Raw genomic sequence first — 24,846 nt, 5'->3', positions numbered from 1 at the left:
CTCTCTCTCTCCCCCCTCCTCTCTCTCACCCACAACATACAGCAGCCGCTGAGCACGAACAGGGTCATGAAAACGCACTTTAACTCGACCTGCTTTTTCACACTGACATGGAGCTCTGATTTCTTCCGGTTTGTTTTGTTATGCTTGTTACTGTTATTATTTTAATTAATAATATGATTCATTGTGGGGGGGGGGAGGGGGGGCAGCGTTGTCACTACTCGTGTTTTTGTTTTTATTATTAATTGTATAGCTTCATGGCGTGTACCTCCTACCTGACCATCATAAACTTTACTAAACTTCGATTCTTGAATCTCATTTCGCATTGGTTACTGGCTTTTGTATGAGTTATAGGCTTCTGCAAACTGTTACAAGGGACTTTGAAACAATTGTCGTTGAACTTCAGTATTTCTAGACTGAACACATTCGAGTATTTAATACTTACGGATGACTTGAGGACTAATTTTGTCCACTTATATTATTTGTACAAAGCCTAATTAATCGTAAAATAAATTTAACTAATTGTATATGAAAATAAATAGGCTGTTTTTTTAGGTTGTAATTTCAAACAGCAATGATTGAGAGGGAAGACAGTGTAGTTGGTATGTGGCCCATAGGGGGAGCTGTCCTCGGTTTCCTGAGTGATGGGGAAACATCCTGTGGGTTTGTGAAGCACACTGTGCTGGCTCTCGCATTGTCTGTGCCATTCCAACCTTGCAGCCCCCAGGTTACTTCAATAACTATTAAAGGCTCAGGCGTGCTGAATTTAGAAATACTGAAAGAAATGTAAAATTCAATAACAAGCATTTTGACTACCAAGTCTTTTTCAACGAAGATACTGAATGACTTCGAGTCAAAGTGATTGCCGTTGAATTCATTGTTTCTTTTAGTAATTATTCTTTAGTAACCAGTTGCTTAGCAATGTTCATCATTTCACAACGACAGGTTTTGCTCGATACCTGTAACAGTGGCAGCTGAACGGTGTCAGCAGTTTCAATATCCACAGCTTTATATATTGAAGCTCAATGGTGTATACAGAAGTCTAGTTTTCTATGAAGCTTGCATGTAATTCCTAAAAAAAAAAAACTATTTGACAGATATTAATGTATAGAATATATTCTGAATTAGAATTAACAGTGGCTGTTGAAATAAGAACTAAACGCGTCTAGCTATTTCATCTTATATTCTCAATTTAATATTTCTAAGGCACGTTTCAATGGGCAAGAAAAATACAGTGGACTACAGCAAGGCCAGAAAGAAGGGGTGGGACAATACATGTGTTTTTTCTTTCTTTGTTTCATTTTATCAGATACTGTTCTGTACATTATAATCCAGCAGATCTATCATTTCCAGTGCCACTAGTGCTGATACTCACAATTGCATTCCATCTAAGATTAACTAGCGAAACTTCAAAACCATCGAATCTTCAGCAATACAAAAAACAATTGTGTTGTACCTAAGCTTTTAATTTCAAGAATTAGATGGGTTTGGGTAACTCTACAACACTAATCTCTGCGTGCTTCATCCGTGGTGTTTGCGTATAAGGGGCGCTCTTGCGTGAAGGCTGTTATTCCCCTTGGCCATGCTTCTGTCCTGTTAACGAGAGGTGTCTCTGCAAAACTTTGTTCTTCAATGAAATGCAAAACCATCCATCAAGTTCTGAAATAAAACTCATTTGAACATTGACTTGCATATGCTCTAGTGTTTGTACTGTCTGTCCGGTTTCCTTTGGTCCTGGTTTTTGGGTCAAGCCAGTTCCTTTAAGACCTGGGATTAGCCTGTTGGGTCATCATTAGACAATCCAGGTCTGGTGGGTGTTAATTGCTATTCTAGTTGCTTGCCACATGCCTGTATAAAGTAGGCTTGATCAGCCAAAGTGTGTCTTATATCGGGTAGCATGAGCATCAGCACCATCTGCAGCAGTGGCCGGTCACTAGATAGCACTGAGAATGAGTGACACGGTTAGGAGCATAGTACAAAAAAAAAAAAGACAAAATGCAAACACAGTTCAAAATATTTCTGTTTATTTGGTTGCTGCATTATATAGACACTGCCCAAGCATAGGACATTTCTGCTTTTTTGTAACGGATATTTCAGAATACCACGAGCTGCTAACCTCTACGTTATGCAATTATTTGCCGTTAACACTGAAACAGTTCTAACCAAGGCAATTACTTCCTACCCCACCCCCCTGGGCCCCTCTATTGTGTTGAAGATTTATTGCTTGTTTTTTTCTGCATGTTTTATGTTCATGCAGATAAGCAGCTTTTTTTAATACAGTGCATCACAATATAGAGTAAAGGTTCCTGTAACCAGTCCATCAGACATACAGCTTGTGATTAGGGACCAGGAAGTTAAACCACAAGATTCAAATCTATTGAAAAAAACAAGTGGTGACAGATAATGTTGATTCAAAATAAGAAGTAAGAACATTGGTTTTTATTGTTATCTTGGACTGTGCAGATACTCAAATTTGAGTAATTCCCTTTAACTTTTTTTTTTTGCCGGCTGGTATTAAATTAAACGTGTTATAAAAATGTGTTAATTTCACCACAAGAAAAACTGTTTGCCCTTATCTGTAAAACTGAGTGCCAAATTAATGAATTTCTACACTGGATAATTTAAAAGTTGCTTACAACGGTGACATTAATACTGACACAGAACACGTCGCCAAACTGTCTCCTGATGTGTCCCCTTTCTGTAGCCCTGGCTTAAGCCAATCACAACCAGTGAGCAACTGGTGTATACTGGGATATGTAGTTATTGAGGTTAAATATTGACTACAATCCCACAATTCACTGCGCACAGAGCTGTGTTTCTAAGGCAATGAGCCAAGTGAAATGGAAATGATCTTAGACAACAAATGGCAGGTACATATGAGTGGTTTAGTTAGTTTGATCACGACTGGATTCAATCACTCTGCCAGATTGGTATTGATTTCTACTCAATAGCTGTAGACGAGAGCAACCGAGGGAATGCTTCGTTTTTGTGTTGAGTAATCCCTTTAATTAATATCTAACAACTTCAAACTTCTTAAAGGGAATGACTCCGAAAATCAGAGTACCTGCACCGCACTATTTCATGGTTACACCTTAAATTCTTGCATACAAAATCCCACTACAGCTAATCCTGGGTACAGATTCGGTGCACCAAACACTACAAGAGAAGGCTCAAGTGAAAAGCAATTCTACAATACAATCCTATTTGGTGATCAATAATTCAGAATCACTTAGAAATGCATATATATATATATATATTTCTGCTGCCAGGTGGTGCAGTGAATATAGACACTTCCATATAAACTCGCTGAGAAAGCTGCTGCTGCTTCTGCTTGTGCTGTAAGCTGAGGGGGTTCCTGCAGGGCTCCCAGCCCTCTCCCCCTGCTCCGATCCTGGGCTCTAGTACTGAACCACCTGGGTGTAGTTGTGGGTGCTGACAGCAGCAACACCCTTGCGCTTCTTGATCTCTCGAGCCATCTGACACCAGATCAAAGGGTAGCACCAGCACAACATGCAGCAGTCATCTATGATGGAGCCCTGGAAAGAGATGACAGACAGGGTCAAGCTCACAAACAGCTAGTGCCTTCATCAGTGATATTGAAACTAGAAGAGACTGAGTCAAGCAGACACATGTTTCGACTGGTGCCTTCATCGGTGTTGGGGTAAAACTAGAAGAAATATAATGCTTTTTGTTTTTGTAAGGGAAAGACTGATCAAAGTAACAGTGGAAAATAAAAACTGTCTTAATCTTTTTATGATGTTCGTGGTTCTTATTGCAAAACTCAGATACGAGTTCAGGAGCTGCTCTTCAGTTATACTTGCCTGTCATGATATACATCATATATATTTATATATACACGTATCACTTATATTTGGATAAAATTCACGAGATGTGATCGAAAAATGACAAACTCAATTTTAGAGCAGGTGCAGTGACTTTTTATTGTGCTGATTAACAATTGACATCACGAAGAGGCTGCAGAATGATTTGTGGATCTGGGGCAGGTGTTGAGACTCTTGGTCTCCCGGTTCGTGGCTCTGTCATTGACAGAGTGTGTCTGGTTATACCGTCTCGCCAGGTTTGAAATTGCTGTCTGTGAGCACCCAAGATGAGGGTCCACAGCACACTGCCCTAGTACAGCCTCCAACATGCCGATTGCACAAAGGCGCTGCTCTCTGGACAGACGTGGCATGTTGTTTCTGTGATTTTCTTTATTTGTTTTATTAAAGCTTGCAATTCAACAGCTGAAATCACTCCATATCCAGTGTCCAATCAACTGTCTCACTAATTAGGTAATTAAGTGCATATGCTTCAGTCATAGTCACTCAAGCACCATACACCATGATCACCTATCACTGTATACACCATGTACACCCATCACTATATACAACATTCACACCCATCACTATATACAGCATGCACACCCAGTCACAGTATTCTCTATTTCCCAATGGGATATGATACCTGGATCCTGTATCTCTCTCTCATTCCAGTCCTCAAAGCCAGGGAGGCGGAGGGGACAATCAGAGGCAGGCAGCAGGACTCCCCGAAGTCAGATGCAGTCTGACACTCCAGACAAGGGAGGCACCACAGCCCACAGCAGCCTGGAACAGAACACAGCACACCACATGTTGAAATACAGAACACAGCACACATTGAAATACAGAACACAGCAAACCCCACATTGAAATACAGAACACAGCACACCCCACATTGAAATACAGAACACAGCAAACCCCACATTGAAATACAGAACACAGCAAACCACACATTGAAATACAGAACACAGCAAACCCCACATTGAAATACAGAACACAGCACACATTGAAATACAGACACAGATAATGCAGTCAAACCTGGGGTGCTTACGTCTAATGTTTAAACTTTAGGATTAAAGAAGTGGAAACATTTATAACATCTGGGGAGTGCTTGTAACCAATCAGAAAATATATCATAAGAACCTATCCATCACTATTCTATACATTAACAGAACATGCATCTGTGTATAATGCTGGGCAAATTTCTCTGAATCCTTTGTGTTTGTACAAAAGATGATCAAAAAAAAAAATTAAACATCTGATTCAATCTTTGTTTATTCTTGCTTGGTTCGTTGTGATAAGTTATCTTTATAATGAGCTATTTGCAAACTGACATGAAGGTAGCGATTATTTAATAGCTTTCTGTCAATAACAGTGATTTCATTTAAGGTAGGCTCTGGCGAATCACTTGTCAGCGCCACAGATGAAAGAGAAATGTTCTTCCAAGAGATTTTGAAATGACACAGTGGAGAGGTTTTGACTTACAGATCGCCATGTCTTCACAACAGTCACACATTCCAGAGCTCCAATTTGGTGACATTTGCACGGTGGTGACTCTCATTGTCTGAGGCTGTACCATTACCACGTTAGGAGTTGCCATGATTACCCTAAACAAGGAACACAGAGATAAGACAAGAGATCACTTTAGGCCCTTGTAGGTGGAAGCCAGAAGCAAAGGCTTTCAAATTGGGACAAAACTCTTCACAACAGAGATCTGCAGTATAGTATGTAGCTAAGCTTCTTAATTGCAATTGCAAACAGCATAAACAGGCGAAAGTAACCGTTTAAAGGGATGAGCTGTGGAGATAGGCTGAAAGAAATGAAAATATTCAGCCTGGAACACAGAAGAATTACCAAAGTCTGCAGTAGTATTTTCTTCGTAGTTTGCTCTTTCATAATTTTGATATCCATCCAGTCACACTAGAAATATGTAAACAGTGCTCTAAAGACATTATCAATCAGATTTCAAGTTCGAGAAGGTCACGTGGAACATTAAACCAGCTAAAAAAACAAAACTATGTGGGCTGTGGTTTTTTTTAACGGAAACTGACGTTGATCTTTCAGTGGATGAGGTCACTGTGTTTGTTTTGTTGACAATAAAGCTTCTTCAATGTGGCATCGCTTGGGACCAGGCATCGTGCTATATTCTACCATGTGCGGGTCTGCAGAGATACTGTAAAATCTAACACTGTAAAATGTTAAAAGACATTGCAGTCCATACAGTTGAAGTCCTGTCCAGGTTTAGAATGCATTGAAGGGTTGTATTGATTTTAATTTTGCGTTCCATCACGTGAACACATATTTTACTGCGGATGCAACCTAGCCATAAATGTATTCATATATATATTATAAGCATAGGGCCACTAGGACACCGAGGTCGTGTCCTGCCTCGCTTGTTTTTTTGCATCATCAATGCTGATGCTCATGTAAAAATTCTGGTCAAGTACAAGAGACTCCTTTATTTTCTCTGTTGGTTTGCCGTGTAACGTAGATTTGGAGGTTGAATGAAGAGTAACTACCTAGCAGTCATATAAATACTGCAGCTACAGCTTGAAACCCTAGTGTGATCTTGACGCCGCTCTGCTTAAGGACGCTGAACACCACGGTTTTTAATAGCGCGATTTTGAGTAAATAGTTTGGGGTGTATCTTTACTGACAGAAACATTTTTATAAATTATCACCCATCTGCAGCCGCCCACTCCCACCCCCTACGCCAAAAGCGAGAGATGTATTTTGAGTTGGTTTAGAAAAAAATGAAATGGGTGGTTATAATATTAACCAGCACAGTCTCTGACAGCTACTGCAAATTAAAAAATAATAATTATTAATCCCCGATTCAGATATCTATAGTGACATACACTGAATTAGTCCATTTTCACCATTAAAAAGTAGATGACTGTATATAGGGGCAGCAGTGTGGAGTAGTGGTGAGGGCTCTGGACTCTTGACCGGAGTGTCGTGGGTTCAATCCCAGGTGGGGGGACACTGCTGCTGTACCCTTGAGCAAGGTACTTTACCTAGATTGCTCCAGTAAAAACCCAACTGTATAAATGCGTAATTGTATTTAAAAATAACGTGATATCTTGTAACAATTGTAAGTCGCCCTGGATAAGTCGTCTGCTAAGAAATAAATAATAATATAGACAAATTGACGACAAGATGTTAATTATAACGCAGTAGGCTATAATTGTATCTTTGATGAAGAAATTAATAATAATAATCGAGAGTGAAATAAGATCCGTCAGTTGACACGAGGTTTACCTTTTAAACTTTTCATTTGAGTACTTCAAGAAAAACAAATGGAAAAGTTTATGGATTATTAAAGCTTCGCTATAATATTTATATCACATTTTTTAACTATATTTTTATACAGTATATTCCCCAACGTCGTGCAATAAAAACGATAAACCCAACGTGCGCCTGCTTGCAGTCTGTTTATTTATCTAAAGGATAAATCGAATAAAAACACAGAAAACCTACAGCTGGAACATAGCAGCCTGTACATTATGCTGTGCCAATATAAAAACTACAAGTGCGGTGCTTTTAAAATGGTTCCGACCTGTTACTTTAGCGTCCTTACCTTGTCTTTTTTTCTGTCCTTGTCTGTTTGTGCTTTATCTGTTTTCTGAGTGCGAGACTGACTTGTCGCACGCGGGATACAGAACTATACAGCTACCTCTCTGTAAATAACAGGAAGGCACCGCGTTTGTACATCAAACACCGCGAAAAAGTTGAAAAAAAAAAAGTTTTTGCACACTCTCACACCTGGCCGCAAGCCTAAATCAAAAAACGCAGGAAACGAAAGTAAAATAAGTTTCGTTTCAGAGTTTTAGAAAGGGGGCAGCAAAACCAAATTAACATTTGCCCACATTTGTGTGCCTCTGGAAAATCGCAATAGATCTAAAAAATGGCGGATCTTTTGCACTACACGGGAATCAGCCTGGACCGCATCAATGATCTATCTGTGGTTATGTCATTAACCTATACTGTCATGGTTCGGTACCGACTTCCAGACCCCACCACCCCGTTCGGGACCGATTTATACCACGCGGTCAATTCAGAATCAGAGCTATGATGGAAAAGTCGATGACCATGACGTTTATCAGTAGTACAGAATGACTATAATAAACCTAGAATAAGAAACCTCGAAAAAAAAAAGTTACTGGTGAAGTGGAGGGGATTTTAGCTTTCTTTCACTTCTCCTATTCAGAAAGCAGAAGTAATCAGCAGTATTTAGTATTGAATTATATCCTGATGTAACTCTCACTGACACTGTTATCTGCTCCGTTATTGAATCGTATTTTGTCATATACTTGTACTTGCTAGAACCGAAGTCATTGTATTTATCTTGCTCTTAATTGTATTAATACTTGTACTGTGATTCTTGAAATGTATTTTTGTTTACGACTGTAAGTCGCCCTGGATAAGGGCATCTGCTAAGAAATAAATAAATCGTAATAATAATAATAATAATAATAATAATAATAATAATAATAATAATAATAATAATGTCTGAACTGTGTCAGTGGCATTATTATTATTATTATTATTATTATTATTATTATTATTATTATTATTATTATTATTATCATTATTTGCTGCCTGTATTGAGTATTAATAAGACTCCCGCTGTCTAGCAGCCAGCCCAGATGATGTCAGTATTTTCCGATCACAATACACAATGTAAGACTCGCATAATAACCATGCTTGTGCAAGTTTACCTGGCTGAATGTCAGAAACTATAGATGCACACCTCTAGTGACCTCTAGTGGTCAAGTCTAAAACCACACTGTATAAAATGCTATGATCTGAACATCAACAGCAATTGAGAATTATACAAATCCCTTATAGTAGAATATTAGTGCAAAAATCTTACCTCATATTAGCACTAGCAATATTATCAATAGTGCATATATATCTGTTTAATACCTGGATATTAAATAATAGAAGCATGGGATCATCAGTAATGATGTTAAAGTGCTGATAACTTTAATACCCGTAATTGAAATGACTTGATAACCGCCCGGTATAAAACGCAGCTGTTCTGATTTTTATAGTTCAAGAGGAATTGAAACTATGTGTCTGCAAAGCGCATCTAAGCGCAGAGGTGTTGTAGACACGCACGCACACACAGTGAGCACCTCCCTGTTACACAGACTCACCGGGTCTCTGACACTAATGTCAACAGTGACTTGCAAAAACGCATTCCTTCTAAGATTATCCAGATAAACTTCAAAACTAAAATTTTCAGCAATACAAAAAATAATTGTTTACCTAAGCTTTTAATTTCTAGAATTAGATGGACTTTTCTAGAACGGATCCAGTTTGGATGGGGTAATTCTCGAACCCTCATTTCCGGTGCTTTATTTATCAGTGGTGTGTGCCTGTAAGGGGTGTTCTTGTGTGGAGGCTAAGTTATTCCCTTTGGCCATGCTTCTGTCCTGTTAACGAGAGGTGTTGCTGTCAAAAAATGTTTTCTTCAATAAAATGAAATCCATCAAATTCTGAAGATTGATTTACATGTAACTCAAGTCTGCGCACTGTCTGTCTCTCTGGTTTCCTTTCCTCTTAATATTCTCTTAGATTGTCTGTTCTAAGTCTCCACCTCATTTCCAGCTGTGTGTGTCCCCTGGTCCTGGTTTCGGTGTAAACCAGGACCGATCTAGCCGATCTGATTGAGAATAGTCGATTCAATGGCACGTTATCAAGCAAAAATCAGCCCATATCAATGGGCCAGTAGGTACCTACTAGCCTACAAACCCCTAAATCTACCCGCTACCCCTAAACCTAATGTTTACAACTAACCAAATCTCTACCCCTAAACCTAACTGTGTTACTATTAAAGCAGTGTGCAGTAGTGGTTAGGGCTCTGGACTCTTGACCGGAGGGTTGTGGGTTCAATCCCAGGTGGGGGACACTGCTGTTGTACCCTTGAGCAAGGTACTTTACCTAGATTGCTCCAGTAAAAACCCAACTGTATAAATGGGTAATTGTATGTAAAAATAATGTGATATCTGTATAATGTGATATCTTGTAACAATTGTAAGTCGCCCTGGATAAGGGCGTCTGCTAAGAAATAATAATAATAATAATAATAATAATAATACTATTATTTCAACACCGCTTTTTAGCGCCCTCTAGCGTCCATTTAAAGCGCTTCATCTCAATTTACTCTACCTGTTGGGAGGCTAGCAGGTAGCTACTGGCCCATTCCTATGGGATGATTTTTGCTTGACAACGTCCCATTCAATCGACTGATCTCAATCAGATCAGGTGCCTCTTCATGGCTTGAATGACTGGAATTAGCTTGTTTGGGTTTCGTTGAACTCTCCAGGTCTGTGTTAAGATGTAATATACAGACACTGGCTGCTTTGACTGAACTCTGAGTGAACCACTCCAAATGATTGACAGTTATTTTTTTATTCATTAATTATGGAGGTTAAAAGTAAAAACGAACATGTGCTTAGTGTTAAAGATAATTGCACTTTCCCAGTGATATTTAAACCCAAACAACACAATTATTCAATTATATACTGTAATACAAAACATCTGCATTTAATTAGTGAAACGTTACAAAAGAGTAATTCTAATTTATACATTTCCCATCTAAAAGAATCATTAACATGGTTTAAAATTCTTTGATTTAAATCAGTTGGCAACAATTTTAATCTTCCAACATTAAGCTATATAAAGATTATAGTTATATATATGCAACAATGTTATTTCCCAATGTATTAAGTGTGATACACTGTACTAGTTCAAAATCTTGTGAATTAACCAAGTAAAGGCAAAGGGTACTAATATGAATTAACTCCATTGACTTTCATAGAGTTTGGAGTCATAAATATTTGTACCCTGTGCCTTAACTCAGTTAATTCACCAGATTTGTAACTGCCACTTGGTAAGATGAATGAGTGTTCAACACACTTACAATACAGATATCATTGCTGTGTAGATATAGTGTATCAAACAATTTTTGTTACACTTAATACATTGGGAAATAACATTGTTGCAAATAGAGGGTATGTAAACTTTTGAAGACCACTTAAATGTAATGTATGTCTATCCCCACTCTAACGTGGCAGAAGAAATGATATAGCCATATCCACAGGTCCAATCAGAAGCAAATTTGGAAGCAATTTGGAAGCAAATTAAAAATGAACAGGTCAATTTACACAGCTTGTCTCTCAATTTTGATTTCAGCACCTCGGACAGCGCTGGTATATCCGTGATGTGAAATCTGTGAAACCAGCCTGTCAAATTCCCACTACATCTAATCCTGGGCACAGATTCAGTGCACCAAACACTACAAGAGAATGCTCAAGTGAAAAGCAATTCCACAATACAACCCTATTTGGTGATCAATTATTTAGAATCACTTAGAAATGCATATATATATATATATATATATATATATATATATATATATATATATATATATATATATATATATATATATATATATATATATATATATTGCTGCTAGGTGGTGCAGTGAATATAGACACTTCCATATAAAATCGATGAGAAAGCTGCTGCTGCATCTGCTTGTGCTGTAAGCTGAGGGGGTTCCTGCAGGGCTCCCAGCCCCCTCCTCCTGCTCCGATCCTGGGCTCTTATACTAAGCAATCTGGACGTGCATAACACTGCCAGCCTTGCGCTTCTTGATCTCTCGAGCCATCTGACACCATATCAAAGGGTAGCACCAGCACAACATGCAGCAGTCATCCAGAATGGAGCCCTGGAAAGGGAAGACAGACAGGGTCAAGCTCACAAACAGCTAGTGCCTTCATCAGTGATATTGAAACTAGAAGAGACTGAGTCAAGCAGACCAGAGTTTGGGCTCTAGTGCCTTCATCAGTGTTATTGAAACTAGAAGAGACTGAGTCAAGCAGACCAGCGTTTGGGCTCCAGTGCCTTCATCAGTGTTATTGAAACTAGAAGAGACTGAGTCAAGCAGACAAGTGGCGAATGCCTTTTGTTTCTGTAAGGGAAAGATTGTGATTAAAATAACAGTAAAATATAACAACTATCTTTATCTTTTTATGGTTTTTGCAATCAGTCTGAGTGGTTCTTATTGTAAAACTCAAATACGAGTTCAGACGCTGCTCTTCAGTTGTACTTGAATAAAGAGAATTAGTATTTGCAATGTCGAATTTTGACCACTAGATGTCTCCTGAAACGCGGCCAACTGGCACAATTAACGGTCTAGTCATGTTTTGTTGGATAAATCATGGTTGGAGGGTGTGTAGAGTTTCCAAGCGGTATTGAGGAGAGGGGAGAAGAGAGAACGAGAAACAAACAAACAAACAAATATCTAAAAATGCACCTCCCTGGTCTGTTTCGTTCGTGTGGTTTTTGGTGGGTTGAGACTCATAGTTTCAGTGGTCAGTTTTGCCCCAGAACAATCATACAAAATAGGTCACCATAGGATTGTGTGCATTAAAAATGTAGAAATGTGTATTAACTGTGCAAGAGCTTATCCTTAAAGATGAATGTTAAAAAATGTATTGCAGCAAACTAAATAAGTCCACACCATGCACACCCAGTCACTGTATACTGTAGGTATCAATGTGCAGTTATGAAAGAACTCTATGATTCAGTGAACATGCATTTTCACTGCACTACACTACGTTAAAGAAATCTCTGTTCGCAGGCCTGCAGATAGTCTTGCACTTTCATGGTCATCATGTCACCACTACGGTACCTGGATCCTGTATCTCTCCCTCACTCCAGTCCTCATAGCCAGGGAGATGGGGCCGAGCAGAGGCAGGCAGCAGCACTCCCCAAACTCAGATGCAGTCTGACACTCCAGACAAGGGAGGCACCACAGCCCACAGCAGCCTGGGACAGAACATAGCAAACCCCACGTTGAAATACAGAACACAGCAAACCCCACATTGAAATACAGAACACAGCAAACCCCACATTGAAATACAGAACACAGCACACATTGAAATACAGAACACAGCAAACCCCACATTGAAATACAGAACACAGCACACCCCACATTGAAATACAGAACACAGCACACATTGAAATACAGAACACAGCAAACCCCACATTGAAATACAGAACACAGCACACATTGAAATACAGACCACAGCACACCCCACATTGAAATACAGAACACAGCAAACCCCACATTGAAATACAGAACACAGCAAACCCCACGTTGACATACAGAACACAGCAAACCCCACATTGAAATACAGAACACAGCACACATTGAAATACAGAACACAGCAAACCCCACGTTGAAATATAGAGCACAGCACACATTGAAATACAGAACACAGATGATGCAGTCAAACTAGCAGGGCTTATGTGAGTTTGTAACCAGTCAAAAAATACATCATAAGATGACCCTGATGACTTTTTAGAAATGACTGGAACATGTCTTTTTAAATGTTTTATTCTTGCTTGGTTCATTGTGATAAGTTAATAATGAATGATTTGCAAACTAAAATGGAGGTAGTGCTCATTTATAATAACAGATTAATGTTCACATGATGATACAAACATGACACTTGGCTTGGATATTGATATTGTCCGATTTGAGTGATCTTAGTGTCTATGTGTATGTTTTTGGCCATGCTGAAACTCATGAACTCCAATGAACCTGTGGTGTCTGATCAGGATGTGCGTATGTATTTCCGCACATCAGTTGAATTGACCTATTGTTTTGACGCCTAGGGCTTGCAAATTAGCACCTAAATATAGTACCTCATTTTGACTATAGCAACTGTTTTGCATTCTTCTTTATATTTTATTTAATATACTTCTCTTCCAGTGTAGTATTTCATACTGGAACCAGTTAAAAGTACTTAATGCAAAATATAGTCAAAACAAGTTACTGTATTTAGATACTAATTTGCAAACCCTAGGCTCCAGAACAATCAATTTAAAAGATTAGTCAAAATACATAAACACATCCTGATCAGATATCACAGGTACATTGGAGGCTTTTAGAGCAGCATGAGTTTCAGCATGGTCAAAAACATACACATAGACACTAAGATCACTGAAATCGGACAACTCTGTCAAATGTGATTTCTTGACTTGTCAGTTTACAGATTATTGTCAATTTACTTATTGTCAGCTCCACCACCTCCCCCCCCCCCCCCCCCCCCTCCCCCAATGGAAAAAAAAAGTTCTTCCAGGTGATTTTGAAATGACTCAGTGAAGAGGTTTTGACTTACAGATCTGCATATCTTCACAACAGTCACACATTTTGGAGCTCCAGTCAGTTGACATTTGCAGCTGATTCACGGTCACTAGCTGGGGCTGTGTCATTACCACACGAGCAGCTGCCATGCTGACCCTAAACAAGCAAAAAGAGGAAACACCTTCCTGGTGAGTTAAGAGATAACTTCAGGACATTGTACGAGGAAAACAGAAAGGTTTTCAAACTGGGACAAAACAACAGCGATCTGCATGATGTGTGTTTAGGAATGGGTTCATGTCAGCCAAGGTTATAACTGCCAGTTAGCTTCGAGCATGTAGTTAGTTTTAACTGGAATATGAGGAGAAAAATACCTGAGCATCTATATAATAAAAGTGCGCAGGAGTGCTAAACTTGCAGTTACTGTGTCTGGGTTGCTATCCCACACTGCCACCATATGTGTTAAAGAGACGTGCGGTCAAGGCTGGCCAGCAGCAGAAATAGCAAACCAGACACAGTAACTGCAAGCTTAGCGTTCCCTTACAAAAGATTCCTGTGGTAATTGTGCATGTTTCATTCCATGCTTTTCCCATGGTTATACTATGCATCTACCATAGTTTGCCATATTTTTACATCTGCTTTACCATACTTTATTATACCATACTTTACTTTACCATGCTTTATTATATAAATAATAAATTTATATAAATAATAAATATATATATAATTTTTTTATTTCTTAGCAGACGCTCTTATACAGGGCAACTTACAATTGTTACAAGATATCACATAATTTTTACATACAATTACCCGTTTATACAGTTGGGTTTTTACTGGAGCAATCTAGGTAAAGTACCTTGCTCAAGAGTACAGCACCAGTGTCCCCAACCAGGGATTGAACCCACAACCCTCCGGTCAAGAGTCTAGAGCCCTAACCACTGCTTTACAATGCTTCCCTATGCTTTACCAGACCTCTCTGTGCTTTACAATGCTTCCCTATGCTTTACCAGACCTCTCTGTGCTTTACAATGCTTCCCTATGCTTTACCAGACCTCTCTGTGCTTACAATGCTTCCCTATGCTTTACCATACCTCTCTGTGCTTTACAATGCTTCCCTATGCTTTACCACACCTCTCTGTGCTCTACACTGCTTCCCTATGCTTTACCACACCTCTCTGTGCTTTACAATGCTTCCCTATGCTTTACCACACCTCTCTGTGCTTTACAGTGCTTCCCTGTGCTTTACCACACCTCTTTTTTTTTAAATGATATAAACAGATTTCTGCCACGTTCAAATCTACCTGGTCATGAGATGAATCTATTATTATTTTTTGCATCTAAACAACTGAAAGCTGGGCTGACTCTCATAAAAATTCCAAGGGGAATTTGCAAATAGAGCTTCTTCTTGGTCTAAAACAATAGACCAACAGTATAAACTGTGTGCAAAATACAAAGGCACCTGTGTAGTCCTCCAGCAGCTCATTTGACTGCGTTCATTTAACTAATCATTTGACAGCAGTACAAAGATGGTTAATTCAGGATTTATCTGGTCCAGAAATAACTGATAAACAGTCAATTGTGATCACCACTTTGTGGTCCTGGAGAGAGTCCAGCGAAGAGCAACCAGACTAATCCCAGGGCTGACATATGAAGATGGAGAACTTATATAAGAAGAATTAAAGACTTGATTGAAGTCTTTAAAATGTTAAAAGGAGTTGACAAACCCTATACCTAGCCCTTAAGAAAAAGAAACGTTTGGGAAGGAGAAAAGGCCATTCGGCCCATCAAGGCTCATCATCCCTTGTTAGCGCACCATTCTCCCCTGCTGGGGGAACGTATTTAAAAGCACAGAATCGAGTCTCTTTTATGTTCCCAGTGTTTTAGGTCCTGTATTACTTCACACGCTAGGCTATTCGATGCATTTTGAACTCTCTGTGCAAAAAAGTGCTTCCTACCTTCTGTTCTAAACTCTGTTCGTCTTCCATTTATGCCCTCCTGTTCTCTCTGCGCTAAACTCGAAGTCGCGTCTTGGGGTAACTGTATCTATTCCATTTCTCATTTTAAAGACTTCAATCAAGTCACCTTTAAGTACAAGTCAGAACCCAGGACAGAGGACGCACTGTGATTGAAGGTTATTCATTTCAGTTTTACTTTCTCCATTATGTAAACTAGTATTTCACTGCGAGACCTGTGCGATGTACTTGATTATAAACTTAGAAAAGGACAACCCAGACTTGACAATCAGGTTTAATATTAATATTCCAAATGTATTCACGTACGCACGCACGCACGCACGCACGCACACGCACACACACACACACAGCAACGAAAGGCTTAGTGACAGTTTAAAAAAAAAAAAAAAACATTTCCGGTCCCCGATTCTAATTTTCATATGTTAAAAAATGTTTGGGTTAATTTTAAATCCAAATTAGCCCATTTCCAGACCTGTCAGCTCTCCCGTATTCACCGGGAGTCTCCCGAATTTTGGACCCTTCTCCCGGACATGTCCCGGGACAGATTTTCTCCCGTTTTCTACTATTAAACCCCCTTATGCCTGCAAATCTTTAATGTCTGCAATCCCCGTCTGTGCAGAGCAGAGGACCCAGGGACGTCCTGTGGCAGGCATGCATTCAATGCGCGAGGCAAGTTCACATAGCCCTCAGGCTGGGAACAAGCAAAACTTTGACCAGCCGCTAATCGCACTTAACAAAACTGTATTTAATAGCGTTTTCTTTTTTTCGTAAGTATCTTAGTTCTTCTACTCATAAAAAGAAAACGCTATTAAATACAGTTTTGTTAAGGGCTATTATCGCGGGTTGTCAAAGGTTTGATTTCAGCTCCCGTATTTTGAAAACTCAATGTTGACAGGTATGCATTTTCGCAACTGAAAAGTAGGCGACTGTCTGTTAATGTTAATTATAACGCAGTTATAATTTTATCTGTGGTGAAGACTGTCAGGACTGCCCAGTCCCTGACCACATTCCGGCGCCTCCTTAAGACTCACCTCTTCAAAGAGCACCTGTAGAAGAGCTCTGTTTGTATCCTGGGACACTATCACCCTTCATGTAAATGTGCTTTATTTTGCTCTTATCAGCCCCTATTTTACTGCATTTAATCCTGTACTTCAGAATACTGTAATCTGCCAAGTTTTTAACCTGTAGTACTTTGTATTTAATCACATCCTGATGTAACTATCACTATTTAATCATATCCTGATGTAACTATCACTATTACCTGCTGTATTATTGAATTGTGGTTTGTCAAACTTGTACTTTACTTGAACAAAAGTTATTGTATTTCTTGCTCTTATTGTATTACTTGTATTGTAACGCTTGAAATGTATTTGCTTACGATTGTAAGTCGCCCTGGATAAGGGCGTCTGCTAAGAAATAAATAATAATAATAATAAGAAGAAGAAATGAAAAAAAAACGAGAGGTTTACCTTTAAAACGTTTCACTTGAGTAAGCTACTCAGAAATATATTTTTGTAAAGTTTGTTAACGCTTCGCTATGATAATATTGATATAATATTTGTTTAAAAGTATTTATATTCCCCCACACCTCGCAATAATGATATCCAATATGCCTCAGCCTGTAGTCTGTTTATTTTTCTAAAGGCTAATATAAATGCAAATAGAAACACACAAAATGACACATTATTATTATTATTATTATTATTATTATTATTATTATTATTATTATTATTATTATTATTATTATTATTATTATTATGTGTCCAATATGAAAGAAAACTACATGTACACTGCTTTTAAAATGGTATAAGAAAATGAGAAGTCCTTACCTTGGCTTTTTCTGCTGTTTGCGTTTGCTTGATCTTTTCCTGAGTTTGCAGTATGACTGAACAGAAAGAGACCGTGTCTGCACGTCAACGTCCACGAAAAAGTTGAAAAGCGAGTTTTACACACCCTCTTCTCGCCAGCATGTAAAAACTGGAGGCGTTGAAAGTGAAATACGAGATTAAATTATCCCTTTCGCTGCCCCCTGCTAGTGTTCCACTGTACATTATGCTATTGTAAAAATCCACGGAACTTTTACACACACTGCTGTGCAAAAGTCTTAGACATGTTGCATTTTTCTGCTTTATTATGAGGATCAGCGATTTCCTCGAAGCCTCCACTAGTGTTTTCACTATTCTAACAACCTTGACTCGCATAAAGAAGGAAAAACATTGAGTGAAATAGCTTGCATCACTCGATTTTCAAGGTGTGGTATCCGAAGCATAATCGACAAGCACAGAGAAACATCATCTGTAATTGACAAACCCAAAAAGCTGTCTAACCAGGACGAGCAATACTTGAATAGAAAGAAGACAAGCGTTGAATTGACAACAGGACTGGCAGAAGGCACAGGTGTCGTCCATCCATTAACAGTACGAAGGTCACTCTTGAAATCAGGACTTGAAGGATGTGTTGCAGTAAGAATACCTCTGTTAAGAAATGCGAACAAGACTAAAAGGCTAAAATATGCACAAGAACACAGAAACTGGACTGTGGAACAATGGTCAAGTGCTTTAGACTGTTGATGGATGGACAAAGACACCTGTGCCTTCTGCCAGTTCTGTTGTCAATTTATCTATCTGTGCGTCAGTAACATAACCCCTCCCTTCAAAATACTTACTAAATGCGTTAAAAAAAGAAATATCTATGTGAGGTCTGGACAGGGTTTAACTGAATGTAAATACAAGTAACGTTACAGAAAAATTGGGTCCAGAGAGTCACAGGCAGCAGGTAGGGTTCGGTCATAAATCCCTGATAATATTATAGTGGGATCGTGTTTACCACAGTAGTGCGGGGAAGCTAGTGGACAAAGTAGAATTAGAGGGGACACGATCGAGGGTTTAAAATGACACAGATCTGAAACAATACAGTACTTTAAGAACAGTACGAAAAACCTGAATCAGCGGGCAGAGTTGGAAATGAAGTGGCGATTGCCTTAAGTTAAGACAAGGGCGTAAACACTTCTTCACACAGAGAGGGGTGATGTTGTGGATACAGAATTATTAGGATCCCTTAAGACCCGACTTGATAGAGTTTTGAGGTCAAACAGCTGCTAACTGGACGAGCTTAGAATGTGCCGAATGGCCTCCTCTCGTTCGTGAATGTTCTTATGAATGGACAACGTCTCGTTCGTGAATGTTCTTATGTTCATATTTCCAGAGTGTCTTCTTTAAAAATTAAAGACAGATTCAGCATCCATGTACCCTGTGGATAACAGCTAAACGCCATGCTGTTGATACCGAATCACGGGTCTTTAAGGCTCAGCTTGACAAATTCTGAGATGATTCAGCGAAGAGGAACCGGACCAGCTGGTACATTTTCTTATGTTCTTATATAGGTGTTGTATCTATAGGAGAGTTGTATATTTTTTTCACAATTTAGCACTTTAAAATGCGGTGATAGTAGACTTGCCAATCAAAGCAATGGATTAGGTAATGTACAGGTGACGTGTTCAATTGCTGCTGCTATTATTATTATTACAATGGAATTTCATCACAATGCTAAAAATAAATAAAAAAAGTATTTGCTTTTCTTTCAATCGGGTTTCATTGTGACGTCACCTTGGTTTTTTTATTGTGTAAGCGCACGCTATCCTTGCCTTTCCGGTTCAGAAACAAGTTTGTCAGAAACTTCTCTGGAGGTTCAAAGACAGAGTTTATCAGTATGACGCAAATGAATGGTATGTACAGGGTAGCAGAAAAAGAATTAGCGATGCTAATCACAAGCCTCCAGATTAATGTCACAATGTATGTGTGACACACAGATATACCCTGAGAGTGAAGTAATGTGAGCACCAGTGGTGTAGTGCTATATTTATAAGGGAGGGGTCGCTATTAAAACGCCGTCATTATTATTATTAATCCTATGTACAAACACTCCCTCACTCTCATATATTGAATGGTTTGCTCCAGAATCAACTCGTCTCGCTGTCCTATTGCAGACGCTTAAGAGTGAATGAGACTGAGGTTTTGAACAGAAACATTTCCCCCGCGACCCACCGGCACTACACCCCTGGTGAGCCGCCCATTTTGTATTTCCCTTTGTGACAAACAAGTACAACTCAATAATCAAATAGAACAGTCGACACACTTTTAAATATGTTTGAGGTGCGCATTTTCTGAGACACCCCGTATTGCATTTTCCCCTTTGAGACACATGATGTGACATTTCTGTTTGAAAGACGTTTTTATAGAAAACTATTCAGCAGAGCACCATCAATTGAACTCTACTGGTAGTAAAACACATATAGTTTCATAAGCAGTGAGGGAACTCATTTTAATATACCCCTTATTGCAGGGGTGAAAAACCCTCATCCTGGAGATCCACAAGACAGCGTTTTTTTTATAAGTAGGCCTACGCCATCAATTTCTGAAGAATATAAATTGTTGATCAATTTAGCAATTTAATCTGATTTAAATCAGGAGGGGTCAGCTCAAAATGATCTCTTAATTATTTAATTGAACAAATTACCTGCTTAACTAGTCAAAATAAAACTGTTGCAAGTCTTTAGAAATTAATGGTTACAGGTTACCGGTAAAACCTGCTGGGTTGTGGCTCATAGGACCAGGGATGACGGTGTGACGACATAGCACATTTATACCTATTTTTCTCCAAAATTATACAGTAAAGCATTCTCCAAATAAATCTGCATCCAGTAAAACACCTATAATTTAATAATCGATAAGATATCACTGGCGGCTCCTCTGGTGTTAGTGGTGTCGATTGAACACGTGCTCAACCACCCAGGAATCTTCATCAATCCAGTGTTTTGATTGGTTGAGAGAGTCTGAACGATTTTTAATGCTTTAATAATAACACGCGCACAGAAAGACTGCTGTTGTGTTTTCATGCGCGAGCTAGCTGTTCTGGCGCGCAAATGCCGGGCTTCAACCCTCCTCGAGCTTGCGTTTAGTTACCTCAGAGACTCGCAAGCAGCTGAAGACGGTGAAGTCGGCGCATGATTAACAAATCAATTTAATTAATTAATTAATTAATTAATTAATTAATCTTAAAAAAAAGTTAGTATAATGTATAAATACTTGCATATCTAGGTAAGTTTAATCTTTTTTTTTTAATTGATAATTTGAGCCTTTTCATTTTATGTAGAAAATAGACAGACTTTCATAATGTAGGGACATTCCACCAACAGCAAACAATTACTTCTCTGTTTGTTACTGGAAATTATGGAAGTATGTTCGTGTGTCTTTTGTCCAATCGTTTTTGTTTTCTTTTAAAAAAAACATAAATTGACTCGCCTTTTTCACTTTCTGATCGTTCAAAGATAAACACATACATTGTGGTGTATATATTCATTTCTATACTTATTCTGAGTTAAACAGGTTTATATAATTGTTATACATTTTTAAAAGTTAATCTGGGTACTATAAGGTGAACAGGGATGACTTTAGTAAAACGAGTAGTGTTACACCATTGGGTTAATTACAGGGTAAGAGGCAGGAAAGGGACAGGTCTTAAATGTATCAGTACATTGAACCCACACTTATTGTAACTGGCTCCCAGAATCCACCAGATTACTCAAATTTAGGCTAATTTTAAAAAACGTTCTTCAATAGCCCTCCCTGGCAATGTGTCACTCAAAAAAATATATAAAAAATAAATAAGGACACCAGTTCAGGTTTCCCAGACCCGCCGTTGCAGATATTACTATAGCTATACACACCATCTTGAAATGTAATAACAAATGATGAGGCATGGCTGTTTTAAAGATGTTTCTTTTATTCAAAAACTATACAGTTAAACACCCTTAAATCAATTCTACTCATAGTAATATAACTATTACAAATAGAACATGAACATTCAACGCACGTTTATAAATGCTTGAAATATTAATTTTTCAAAAACGTCCAATATTGCGTTTTCCCTCTGTAGCACATGTGACATGAATGTTTTTAAGGCATTTTCTTCCTTTTAAGAGTCGCGGTACTGTTATCTCCCCCTTTCATCTAACTTGGCTTGCATCAGATCAACAGTAACGTACAGTCTAATCTGTAGGTTAATCATAGTTAGAAATACTACACATTATTTTCAGTCTATTTCACATTTAAAACAATTCTGAATTGCACTGAAATGCTCCAGTGCTATATGAGGTAACGATACGCGATGCCGATGGTTCTCCAAACACAGTGGAAGTCAATTGTTACAACTGCATTAGCAGGGCCTCTTTCTTTGAGCGCTCAGTCTTTCCCCAGCATACACTATTGTTTCTGGTCTCTCTCTATGGCGGTGATGCTGCAAATAAGCTATGATGGCTCTCTTTTTTTTAGTTGCTGAACAGCAGGTTCGTTCACAACAAAATTGAATGCTTGTGGCCTTAGCATCCAGGAAAGTGCCTGCTCTTCATTGTTATTGCAGCGTTTCACGCAGTAGGCAGAACAGAAGGAGACAACACGCTGCTTTTAGGTTCAACGCTTTATTTAGTATATCTCTCTGCTCTAGCTGCTTGCTTTGAAACGACCACAAGGAGTGTGCCACGCCCCCTTTTATAATTTAGCCCCACCCCTTTATGCTAATTTAGTGCCGGCGCGAACAGCTATCCCATTGGTCCCCAGCCGCACACTATGACCAATGGGCAAACACAACCAACAGCCAATGACGGGCCAGAGCGCACCATGCGTGCAGGATAGCTCGCATAGTCACAGGGACAGAGCGAACCCGCAACTACAGGTAATACAGGGGGAGGGGAGGGGACACAATACGGGGGTATTAACAGGACGGACAGTGGAAACAAGGGGGAATACAGAAAACAAACACGATACACGGATCGCTACATTATGTATTCCTCCAAATTACCCCAAAGCTGTTGAGCGGTGGTCTTGTAATGGGGTTCGGACTGATGAGCTAATTTGGTTATCTTCTTCCCCACACAGACCCGTGGCATTGATCCCCTTTTTTTCTCCTATAAAAATAAATAAATATATACATACAGTTTTTTTTTTGTTTGTTTGTTTTAATGATACTATTTCCAGACATTCTTTAATATAATCCACGTGCTTTGCAGTAGTTCAGACACTAGTTTTGATGCTGGGATTTTGATTTGTGTGTGTTGTTTTTTTTTTTAATTTTGTTTTTTTGCATTGTGTTTTTCGATTTGTTTTTGTGTAGTTTTGATTTGTATTTTTGTTTTTTTATTTGAATCTGTGTTTTTTTTATATATTTTTATTTGTGTTTTTTGCATTTTTGTGTGTGTGTGTGTGTGTGTGTGTGTTTTTCGGTTTGTATTTGTGTTTTGCACTTCAGGGCCACCGTACATAAAACTCTATTTGCTGTAAAGCGCTTAGAGAAGGAAGCGTTCACAATGGCTCTACCATATAAGCAGAAATACTCAGCCTTTGAAGCTGAGGAGGCTTTCAAAGGCGAAATCAAAGTATTGACAATGTCTAGTTGCAGACACCGTAGTCTTTATAAATGTGAATCTGCTATATTTGAATTAAAATGTTTGTTTGAACTATGATTATTATGTTCTTGATATTTTACTAAATTTAAAACATTTGGAAATGTGGGTAGTTTTATTGCAATACGAATGCATTTATTGATGCTATTGCCTCATGTAATTCCGGTCATGATCTTAACAATAAATTAGTTGCGGTTTTCTTTTCAGGTTTTACTTTTGATGTTTTTATTGTCTATTCATGTTTTACTAAATTTGTATATAATTCTCAAACACCAGTATTCACTAAAAGTAACACGTTTTACAGCCAATCACAGTATTTGGATAATTTGCATATTACTAAACTTTATGTATTCAAAATTACCTGTAGGAATGCTCAATATAGCCCCTTTCCATCATTTCATATCAATGTTGTGAAAATAGAAATCTGGATGAGTTCGGTTCAAATCTGGGTTTTTTTTTCGAACTTGTACAGAGGTTTTTCTTTTTTTCATCATGATCTGGCAACGCTTTCAACCAGTCTCATGACAAGAGGAAAGTTGTGAGTGCATCCACACTGCCAGCACTGCCACTCCCTGCATCCTTGGGCACCAAAATAAATAAATACATAAAAACAGCAATAAAACGGGTCGGGTTAGTATGTGAAATGCAGTTACCCGCACCAGACCAAATCCACCCGCATTTGGCACGTGCCCCTTCTGTCCCATGGGTTAGGCACTGTCACGTTTTCACTTTTCACGTTCTCTTTTATTATATTATTTGCTCTGCACACACTCTTAACTCAGGGGAGACGTTAAGGAGGACAGAGATGTTTAAAACTCCTACTGGTTTATGTTCGAGCACTGGACGAGCGGTGTGTCCTTAAAACCTTTTCATTTAATCAAGAAAATCACTCAGACTCATTTATTCAAAGTTTTACGAATCAGAGCAACATCAGCGCTCCTTCGTTTTATTAAAATGCCTTTAATATTGGTTTAGTAGTTTGCGCATACTACCAAGACCCGAAAACATGTAACAATAATTAGCAATCCTAAGTTTACTACAAGCTTCAGCATTTAGTATTTCAATAACATAATACAATTATATGTATTCAGTGCAGCCCTCAGGCTGGCTAAGCACAAAGCCTACAAGCACCCACTGCTATGTTTCAGCACATTCAATATAACACTCTCAATACTAAAACATAGTTTCAAAACCTCATAGCAATATAACCAATAAATGCAAGATACAATATTACCATTAATATGCTTACCTCCTATTATAAGGAAGAGTAGCGTGAACAAAAGAGAAGGACTGTTCTGTGGAGATCTGCAAAGGATGGACCACGTGGCTCTGCAAAGCTGAGTCTTGGTTGTGGTGGTCTCAGTGTGATCAGCCCAGGGTTTTTATACAATTTTTGTCCCATTGCGAGCAATGAGAGGCCCCAATTAGTTCCAATCA

General features: G+C 38.6%; 3 protein-coding genes across 4 annotated transcripts in view; 1 reads left to right on the top strand and 2 right to left on the bottom strand.

Annotated features, from left to right (window-relative positions):
* Window positions 1-1,683, top strand: part of LOC131721164 (gamma-aminobutyric acid receptor-associated protein) — a 9,531-nt gene extending 7,848 nt beyond the window's left edge. Inside the window, exon 4 of the mRNA XM_059014465.1 lies at window positions 1-1,683. This exon is cut by the window's left edge and continues 107 nt beyond it. The gene's annotated coding sequence lies outside the window, so the exon portion shown is untranslated.
* Window positions 1,684-1,999: 316 nt separating this feature from the next.
* On the bottom strand, window positions 2,000-7,567 carry LOC117404453 (cornifelin-like). The gene is made up of 4 exons (XM_059014466.1): window positions 7,396-7,567; window positions 5,301-5,422; window positions 4,462-4,601; window positions 2,000-3,533 (listed from the first exon to the last, which is right to left on the bottom strand). Exons 2-4 carry the CDS (start codon window positions 5,413-5,415, stop codon window positions 3,396-3,398), a joined length of 393 nt encoding a protein of 130 aa, XP_058870449.1. The 5' UTR covers window positions 5,416-5,422; window positions 7,396-7,567; the 3' UTR covers window positions 2,000-3,395.
* Window positions 7,568-10,219: 2,652 nt separating this feature from the next.
* LOC117962698 (cornifelin homolog A-like) lies at window positions 10,220-24,773 on the bottom strand. Of its 2 annotated transcripts, none has more exons than XM_059014468.1 (4): window positions 24,659-24,773; window positions 14,018-14,139; window positions 12,523-12,659; window positions 10,220-11,556 (listed from the first exon to the last, which is right to left on the bottom strand). In XM_059014468.1, exons 2-4 carry the CDS (start codon window positions 14,130-14,132, stop codon window positions 11,437-11,439), a joined length of 372 nt encoding a protein of 123 aa, XP_058870451.1. In that variant the 5' UTR covers window positions 14,133-14,139; window positions 24,659-24,773; the 3' UTR covers window positions 10,220-11,436. The 2 variants fall into 2 exon arrangements, with proteins under 2 accessions (XP_058870451.1, XP_058870450.1); XM_059014467.1 differs by lacking the exon at window positions 24,659-24,773 and adding an exon at window positions 17,783-17,951.
* Window positions 24,774-24,846: the final 73 nt, after the last annotated feature.

This window comes from Acipenser ruthenus, chromosome 48, assembly GCF_902713425.1.
Source record: "Acipenser ruthenus chromosome 48, fAciRut3.2 maternal haplotype, whole genome shotgun sequence".
NCBI lineage: Eukaryota > Metazoa > Chordata > Actinopteri > Acipenseriformes > Acipenseridae > Acipenser > Acipenser ruthenus.
Note: the sequence above shows the minus strand (reverse complement) of the source record. Positions and strands in the feature narration are given on the sequence as shown.

Bases quoted from the DNA above. Each gene is read 5' to 3' on its own strand.
- LOC117404453 (XM_059014466.1), bottom strand. From the start codon at position 5,415: ATGGCAACTCCTAACGTGGTAATGGTACAGCCTCAGACAATGAGAGTC. The intron at 4,602-5,300 runs GTAAGTCAAAAC...GTTCTGTTCCAG, and splicing joins TTGTGAAGACATGGCGATCT to GCTGCTGTGGGCTGTGGTGC. The intron at 3,534-4,461 runs GTATCATATCCC...ATCTCTTTCCAG, and splicing joins GAGAGAGATACAGGATCCAG to GGCTCCATCATAGATGACTG.
- LOC117962698 (XM_059014468.1), bottom strand. From the start codon at position 14,132: ATGGCAGCTGCTCGTGTGGTAATGACACAGCCCCAGCTAGTGACCGTG. The intron at 12,660-14,017 runs GTAAGTCAAAAC...GTTCTGTCCCAG, and splicing joins TTGTGAAGATATGCAGATCT to GCTGCTGTGGGCTGTGGTGC. The intron at 11,557-12,522 runs GTACCGTAGTGG...TTCCCTTTCCAG, and splicing joins GGGAGAGATACAGGATCCAG to GGCTCCATTCTGGATGACTG.